The following is an 8,921-nucleotide window of genomic DNA, read 5'->3' on the forward strand; positions in this document are numbered from 1 at the left end:
CCACAATCCATCGGTGGGCCTGTCACATCCGGTCGCGTGACATTGTTATTATTAGTACAATTTCATAAATACTAATATAGTACTCGATATGTGATTATTATAACCATAAGAGAAGCAAAAGGAAGAAAAAAACCCATCTACAACAAATCAGTGGTTGTGCATAGGCGAAACTTTCACCTGTTGTAGTGATCTAAAATAACATCACAAATAACATACATTCACCAAGTTGTTTAATTGGACCCTACAAACCTTATAAAACCTAGAAATTTCCAATTTAAACAATTTACTAACTTTAAATAAATCAAGAACGTATTATCATAACAGAGGATGAGGTGAAACAATGGAATAAACTAACAAATGTGACACTTTTAAAGTGCTTATTTGGTCAACATTGAAGAACGCCAGATAACTTAACATACAGCTCAAACTGTAAAAAATGAAATAAAAATTTGTGCTCCAATCAGCTTGAGACATTGCCCAGAATCTAAGCATTAAGGGATATAGTGGATATAGTGGTATAGGATAATGTTTTCATGATTAATACACATTTGACTATTAATTTCTAAAAGATGTCTTGTGACTGGCGCAGTCATCTTATACAACCAGTCACAACAGAGAGGGTAGATAACCTTACTTTAGTTTCTTATTTTAAGAGTATCCATTACTGTTTTAGGATAAAACGCTTCATTTTAAACATCAATGCTCGCCATAATAAAAGACACACGTGCAATGATTATCCCATGATATTCAAGGTAATCTCAAAGACCAGAGAGGTATGTCATTGAAATATAATGGTACATTCATCAGCAGGAGATGGAACAGTACATAATAGGGACAAAAACTTGCAATGAAAATACATACATCCTTCAATAATTAAGCCATTCGCAAAGCACTGCTAAAGTAAAACAGATACTTTGATAATGTATAGATAAATAGAAAATTAAAAACATTTTTGTGGACAGGAAATTACATTCTTAGCAGCAGACTTTAAGCTATATGTACAGACACACAAACTGTTCAAACAACATTCTTCTTTTGTTGCCCTACACATAAACACAGCTTTTGATGAAGGAAACTGCCGTCCTTACACAAACACACAACAGACAATGACAGAGACCAGTGTATTCACGCTGACATCAACAAGCAGTCCACAACGGACCCTTTAGGGTCACCCATGCATGCAGAGGCAGGAAAGCGACACAAGAAGAGTCTAGTTTGGAATATCTGCACTGTTGTTGCGGTTGTCATATTTGTGGTGGATGATGAGCAGAACCACACCCAGGAAGAAGCAAATGGAGCCCACAGTGATGTAGGCAATGCCGAGGAAGGGGTTCTTCCCTCCCATCCACGAGATGGTGCTCAGGATCATGCGCTTGCGACCATCAAAACTGAGCACGGGGTAATCTGATTGCATATGGTTAAAGAAAAAACAACCAATTGAAAGACATTTGGAGACAGGGTTACACATCACACATCACTGCTATTCATTTATCTTTCAGCTCAGCAAAGGGATGTCTTCAAGAAATAAACTGTGTCCTACTATTAATTATGCATTTAATGGGCTCAAGCTTTTAATGTGTAAAAGCCAAAACATCCTCTCTGAATCATTGATTTGGCCAACAAAATTAATAAAATCCTAATGCGTTAAGATCATATGACCCTGCAAATGTATTAAATATCCATTAGTCTGACTCCTCCAACCTAATCACTGATCATTGCTTAGGTACACTCGGCTTTTAGTGTCAATAAAGTCACCTAACTTTTTTTTTCTTTCTAACCACTGCAGAGTGACATTTGTTCAAGTATAACTATAATTATCTGGTAATTTGAAGAACCTACTGGATAAGTGTGCATGGCTTGTAAATTTCATCATCTGAAATTTAGATAACATGGCTTGGCAAAACACAGATAGCCTTCTATTAATAAACGTGCTGAGATCAAACAACCTGTGATTGGCTTTCGCCTGGAATTTGGTACCTAGCAGTTTTCCAGACAACTCTGTAAACAAGTTTCTTGAAAATGTTTCTAACAGCGACATGAAACAAAAAGAACTGATTTTAGAGTATATATAATAGTACATCACAGCAAGCTTACGAAAAGCTAATTTCCATTTATTGAGATATTTACTTGATGTTTTACGGTTTTGCTGTTCTCTGCTTAGATTGGTGACCCTAGATTTGCAACATATCTATCTATCTACCTATCTATCTGATTTAAGCTGAGCTATAATCGGTGTATTTCTGAATAATAATATTACCTCTTCATGCTTTATATTAGGACACATATCATAGTGTGTAAAGCCCCTTTCCCACTGGTCAAAAAACCCGCTAACACCCGGCTTCTTTGTTTTGTGGGAATGGTTACAAAGGGCATTCAGAGCCGGGTAATTAGCGCCTCAACACGTTAATCGCAGCCACCTTTCCGGGACGATGCTATGACACGCACAGCTACAAATTACGCCCATCTCTGTCCGAGCAGCGCCCGGACATCGTTCCAAATTTGTTGGTGCCGAGTTTGATAAATAGACTGACATAGACACAGACTGAATGAGTAATAGATACAATAAAGACCTAACAACCGTCACATCTTCACTGTTTACTAACCATGTTTCCGGCACGTTTGGGACGTCAGACGGTGACGCAGCAGAAAAGAGAACAAAAGGAGTATACTGTACTTCACTGGCAACGTAAAAAAAGAAAATCTGCGTTTATTTGCGGGTCTTTCCAGGTCTGAAAAACCTGTGTCAACGCGCTAATTTCTGTGGGAAAAGGATATTTGTAAGCTCTATAGCCTAAGGCTTGCTTAGTTTCAATGGCCAATGAAGAAAAATGTTCTTTTGTATCCAATACAGGTTTTTTTATGTCCTCAGATGGGATAGATGTCATTCTATGACACTTTGGTTTCACCTAAGGACTGCAATTATGCTCAAGTATAACTCAAATCAAAACTGAACTAAGTGACGATGTTTTATCTAGCTGTAATTCAAAGGATACTGTAAGTGATGTCCAAGACGTATATGCCGCTGGGTAGAGTGGGGGTCGTGCTAGACTTCTTCTGGATGATGCGATAGAGCTTGCGAAAGGTAGGCAAAGCAGCTGTGCGCATCCACACAATGAAGTCCTCATTGATAAAGCCATTGTTCTCAGGATCTGAAGGGTCCAACTCGTACACTGGCTTCCTCCAGTTCACCGGCTTAGATGTGCCTGAGAAAGAACAAGACAAAACCAAGCTAGTGACTGAAAACACCAGTGTTTTGAGCTAAAAGATCCTTTGCACAGTTTGCTAAAATCACCTTGGAAAGCTACAGTGAGGTTGTTGTTTCCACCAGGATTCCTAAATTTCACATGCTTGTCTGTCCACCACGCGATGCCCTTCTTAACCAGAGGAATTTCATTTCTGGTGCCATTGGAATCAATATGATACAGCTCCAGAGTGTCTGAAACAAAGAAATACCACATTTAATATTGTCGCTTTAAGTAAGTGCAGCTAATGAGCTGAACTTTTGTTATGTCAGACTTTAAGGAGCTTATAGTAGGAGTTTATAAAGTCAGGTGAGACTTCAAGTGAAGTCTGGAGTAGCCAATAATTAATTTGTTGCATACACTGCTGAGGAGAAAAAAAAGTCCACCATGACTCACTTACCATTGAAAAGACTGTTAGCTATGGCTCCACAGGGAGCAATGGGTGCTCCCTCACTTGTACGGTATGGTTCACATTCCTTGCTGGGGTTCTAAAATAAGAAGCAGGGTTAAACTGATTAAAAAAGCATTAAGTGATATCTCTGCATTTTTTAATACTATAATATTCTCAAGATCATACCGTCAAAGCTGAGCGGTCACCATTCAGCTGGCTGTCATCCCTAGACTTCACATAGCGTCTGTGGTTCTGATAGAAGTTTGATAAGCCGTAGTACATGAAGACATTGCTCTGCAAGGGAGGAGAGATTGCATTAGACAGAGTTTATCAGTACAAGCTAGGAAATACTGCAGCAACATGACATCTAAGTGAGTCTTAAGATCATCAACCCTCTCTGTACATAGCTCACAGTTCACAGAACTTTTGAATATTCTTAGATGAGGAAAAAAAAAAACACATTTGGGTTTTCAGTTGCACCTTAAGATTGCAATCATGCTAAATTATAACCTAAATATAAACTGCACTTAGCGACACTGGTTTGTCTAAAATGTTTAGATGAAAACGCTGAGAGCTTTATATAAGTAATCAATAAAAGCCCTCTGAAAGTTAATGGGCTGCATATTTTGAGACTACAAAGATCAATGATAATGCTCTATAAAAACCTTGAGTGCGCCGTTCTTTGGACTTCAAATAGAACTTAATGGGCCTTTAGTGTCAGTAGGGCATTTTGTTCTTTTATTATGCTTCAAGCAACACCATTACTTTTAATGGGGAAGCATATATTATTCATCAGGTCGGCATCCTGTAAGCAGGTACTCACCTCAAATGGCTGCTCCAATGTGAAGGACACAGAGCATTGACACGGTGTTGTGCTGTTCCAGCTGAAGTTCTTGGCACAGGTGTAGCATGGATTGGAGATGTCAACACCAGTGTAATCAATCTGAAAATTAGAAACCAGACAATTAAATAATAGCAGAAGTGAAGATTTTAAGTTTTATGAAGGTTAAATAATTAAATTTTTTTGGTTTATTTTTTAGGTTACCTATTGAAAATGGGGGGGGTTCTGTCATCTACCCTTATTTATATAAATTAAAGGTTTTTCTGAGATTTTGGTGTAAATGTGTGGACAAAATACAGGAAACGAGTTATCGTACTGATGTCGAAGTGTCCCCTGTCAAGACACTGAACCCCAAATAGCTCCCGGTGGCATAGTCATCATGAATGAGCATAGATCTTTTAGGAGATTGGCACTTAGGCCTTTGCCATCAGTGTGTGTGAATGGGTGAATGTGACATGTAGTGTAAAGGCAGCTTTGAGTGGTGGCAAGACTAGAAAAGCGCTATATAAGTACAGTGCATTTACCAGATGACTACAAAGTTTAATTAAAGTTTAAAGTCAAAACCAAAACCTACAGTGAGGCATCTTTTTATCAGCCTACCTGAAGACCTGAGGGCAGCACAGAGCGTCAAATTTTTTTTTTAAAAACTAAAGACCTACCTTTTTAGTCTGACTTCTAACTGAATTTTATTTTATTTATTTACTTATTTTTTTATCTTTTGCATCTTAATCTGTTTTAGTGATTCATATATACTGATTAAGTGTGTTTTTATCTTACTTTAGTGCTTTATTACTTTACACCAGTTTCTGGATTATTTATTTACTTAGTGTCATATCATCTTATTTTGTGTTTTATTATTTTATTCTAGTTTATTTTTATGGATAACCTTTTAATGTTTTATGGTCTCATTTATGTTCTCCATTGTATTCTGCTATTTTGAGTTTTAACATTTTAACCCTACCTCCAGTGTTTCCTCATTATAAGTTCACGATAGCGTTTCCTCATTTTTGTCTGCTCTGTTTTTATTTAAGCCTTGTGCGTGAATTGGGGGGTAGGGGTGCAGGTTGTTTCTATTTTGTTTTTGTTTATTTTCTGTATTTGTAAAGCACTTTGTGCTACATTTTAGATGTCTTTCAAGAGCTATACAAATAAAGTCTGATTGATTGGTTGCTTGATTGATTAAAAGCACTGATTGTAACAATCAATGAAACTGCAATAGTTTTAGCTATTTAGTTGCGAGATACTTAAATTGACAGCTGTGAAAAAGCTTTGCGTTCTTGCCTCTCACAGAACAAGTTTAGCTGATTTACATTGAATTTACATGGCTTGCTGTCGCCTCTTAGTAAATAGTACTATGTAGAAGAACCTAGACGGAGCTAGTCAGTGGGGTTGTGAAGTTAGGTAGGTAGTTAAATGGTCAGCTGTTACTGTACCTCGAACTCTTTGATGTTGTTTGATGAGACATACAGGCCGATGCCGATGGGGATAAAGATAAGACCAATTACGAAGAAAGCGGGTAGCACAGTGCCTGCTGTCAGGATTGGTTGCCAAGCTGGTAGTCGCTGCTGTTTGAACGCTGTGTTATCCGGCTTTTTACTCTTCACAGCCCCTGCGCCTCCGTGGTTCGCAGCACCCGAGTGGTTTCCGTCATCTTCCTTAGCGTTGTAGCTTGACGCCATCATGGCTGCAATCCGCTTCGAGCAAAACTAATCTACTGTAGTTGAAAGCCGACGGGCCCTGCTTAATCCCACGTAGTAAGCCAGAGACAAAACGTTAAGGCAAACTTTTTAAGTTTTTAAGAAAGGACATTTACCCTATACCCAATCCAAATGTTGTACCTTACTCATTGTGGTAGTAGTAGTAGTGGTAGTAGTATTTTGTCTGTCTTGTTAATCTCATCCAAGAAGAAGAAGCCGGAAGCTTCTGAGCCAATAGCGTGATGAAACGTAGCTGTTACATCATCACCGAAAATGAAGACGCCCCTTTAACAATGTATTGCACAAACAGCTGATGCTAAAGGTAAAGATTTACATTGATGAAACGGTTTCAAAAACTGGTTTAAAATATTTAGCAAAAAAAACAAAAACCTGCTAAAGACTAAGAATTTTATGAACATGGCTCCCAATTATAAAATTGAATTACAATTGAACTCCTTAATGTTGAATTTTGATACCACAGAAATCATTAGATTAGACATTTTCTGTGCTGATCATCATATGAATAATGAATAGAAACCCCCATTTGATTCAGCAGGTATTTTTCAAGTTTTGCCAATTAACACTAGAAATAAACTATAAATAATTGTCCAACTAGCAAAATATTTTGAAGAGGTTTGGAACCACTTGGGGAATCGGCTTGTTATTTCCCCTCTGTCACAAAGCTAATAGTTTTTTAAATAGAAAAAACTTGTTTGCACTTAATAGTTTGTTTAGAGGAGAATGGCTTTTTTTGAAGTGTGTAAGGACTCCTTGACAAGATTGAAACATAAATAGTATTTAAAAAGAAAAACCTTTGCATCTATTGAATATGTATTTTACTATTGTTTTAGATTAAATGGGCTCTGTATTATATGTTATGGGTGATCATAATTACATTATTCAAAAGATCTGCATTTCAGAAAATAGTGATATTTGTACTACAGAAAATATATACATGATATCAAAATGACTCTTGAATTTGCAAGTGAAACTGTTTCTTTTCTGTTCTACATAAAGAGAAATCAGGTGTGTTTTTTTTACTAATGAAATGTTTGGTATAGGAGATATAGTATGAAATCCTCTGATCTAACAGGTAGTGCTGAATGCTAGCTGGCCTGTCGCTGCAGATTCCTCTTACGACAAAGGCAGGTAGGCATAGATGCAGCAGTTTAATTCAGCCATCACTCCGAGCTCATTTTAACTACAAATAAGACTGACAACCATGTTCTGAAGACAGGGCTGAGAGCTGTGAGTCCTGTTTTTGTGAGCTAGGCTTTTAAGCACCCACATAGAGGACGAGTGAGGATTTAAACAGTGGTACACTTTTCCTCCATGTGACGCCTTTTAAAGCAGCATTGATAGAATACTTGCTCCATTTGTGTTGCTTTGTTAAGTGTATGTACTCGCCAACTAAATCAGTGTCTTCATGTAGCATTTTATGAGGACGACACCTCCATAGGCTGGAATATACCTTTATGATTCCCTTTGCTAGGGTCAAAGGTCATACTGCAAAACAATAGCTCATTAGGAGTCATAGCACTCCACTGACAGGTGAGAGGAATTCGATCTCCACTGTGGTTATGTGAGGTATTTAACCTGAGTTCAGATTGTAATAAAGGAGGAAAAGTTGTAATTTGTCCCTTAAAAATAAGATGACAATGAAAAAGGAAAAGAAAAAAACCCTGTGATTTTCAAAATATTACAACAAGTGACCTTTCATGTGATGATTTTTCTGTTTCCATTTGTCCCAGGGTCCCATTCAACTTTCTTAATGTTGAATAAATATGAATCTAATAAGGCTGCACGCTGGTGCAGTGGTTTGCCCCGTCACCTCACAGCTACAAGGTTACTGGTTCGAATCCAGGAACGTTGGGGCCTTTATGTGCGGAGTTCGCATGTTCTCCCAGTGCATGCGTTCCCTCCTGGTACTCTGGCGTCATCCCACAGTCCAAAGACATAAAATTGCTGGCAGGTGTGAATGTGAAAGGTTGTCTGTCTCTATGTAGCAACCCTGAAAATGACCAGGGTGCACCCCACCTCTCACCCAGTGACCCTGAACAGGGAACGCAGTATAGATAATTGATTGATGGGTATTATTGTAAAATTTACCTTAAATACTTCTGACACATAAGGCCCATTTTGAATAAAATAATTATATTTAAGATTATTAGATAAAATCAGCATTTTCTGTCTTTTTTTCATATAACATCTGTCCCCTGGGGTTTAGGTCATTTTGAACAAAACAAAAATGCAAGGTGTTTTTTTGTTGTTGTTTTTTTAAGGTTTGATGACCACAGTAGCCAGATGACAGGAGAGCACACGAAAGACAGTTGGCTACATTGAGGGAACTGAAATAAGAACTAATCAGGGTACATTTTTGTCAAATCAATTATTTGTTTCCTGGCTTCCTTTGAATGTAAAAGTATTAAGATAAATAACATTGTTTATTCATTTATATTGAGTCGTAATCCTAAAACAGACATGAGCAGGATATATATTGTAAGATTTTTTTAAATGTCATTTACATCTTTGTTTTTTTGTCAATAAAAAGACATGGTAATGGAAATGATAATGCCAGGGTTATAGATGCATTTCAGTATACTTAAAAATATTGTAATATTGTATAAGTCAAACAAGCAAATGTAACACTTCATCAGCTTATCTGTCAACATTCATTCATCAAAATTGGTCAACTACAAGTGAAGAGGAATTGGTGATGCAGTGAACTATCATAATAGCCATCTACTATG

The 8,921-nt window shown here is 37.3% G+C and overlaps 1 protein-coding gene across 1 annotated transcript; it reads right to left on the reverse strand.

The window, feature by feature from the left end:
• Positions 1 to 213: 213 nt before the first annotated feature.
• LOC138591024 (cell cycle control protein 50A-like) lies at positions 214 to 6,375 on the reverse strand. Its single transcript, XM_069661518.1, has 7 exons — positions 5,908 to 6,375; positions 4,457 to 4,576; positions 3,820 to 3,927; positions 3,643 to 3,730; positions 3,293 to 3,436; positions 2,994 to 3,203; positions 214 to 1,404 (listed from the first exon to the last, which is right to left on the reverse strand). Exons 1-7 carry the CDS (start codon positions 6,154 to 6,156, stop codon positions 1,211 to 1,213), a joined length of 1,113 nt encoding a protein of 370 aa, XP_069517619.1. The 5' UTR covers positions 6,157 to 6,375; the 3' UTR covers positions 214 to 1,210.
• Between the last annotated feature and the right edge of the window lie 2,546 nt (positions 6,376 to 8,921).

This window comes from Semicossyphus pulcher, unplaced genomic scaffold (assembly GCF_022749685.1).
Source record: "Semicossyphus pulcher isolate SPU_LCO1_2020_fin unplaced genomic scaffold, fSemPul1.0.p SCAF_14, whole genome shotgun sequence".
Classification (NCBI taxonomy): Eukaryota; Metazoa; Chordata; class Actinopteri; order Labriformes; family Labridae; genus Semicossyphus; species Semicossyphus pulcher.

Excerpts from the sequence above, each read along its gene's own strand:
- LOC138591024 (XM_069661518.1), bottom strand. The coding sequence starts at position 6,156 with ATGATGGCGTCAAGCTACAACGCTAAGGAAGATGACGGAAACCACTCG. Across the intron at positions 4,577-5,907 it reads ACAACATCAAAGAGTTCGAG|ATTGATTACACTGGTGTTGA; the intron begins GTACAGTAACAG and ends TCTAATTTTCAG. Across the intron at positions 3,204-3,292 it reads CCTCACTGTAGCTTTCCAAG|GCACATCTAAGCCGGTGAAC; the intron begins GTGATTTTAGCA and ends GTTCTTTCTCAG.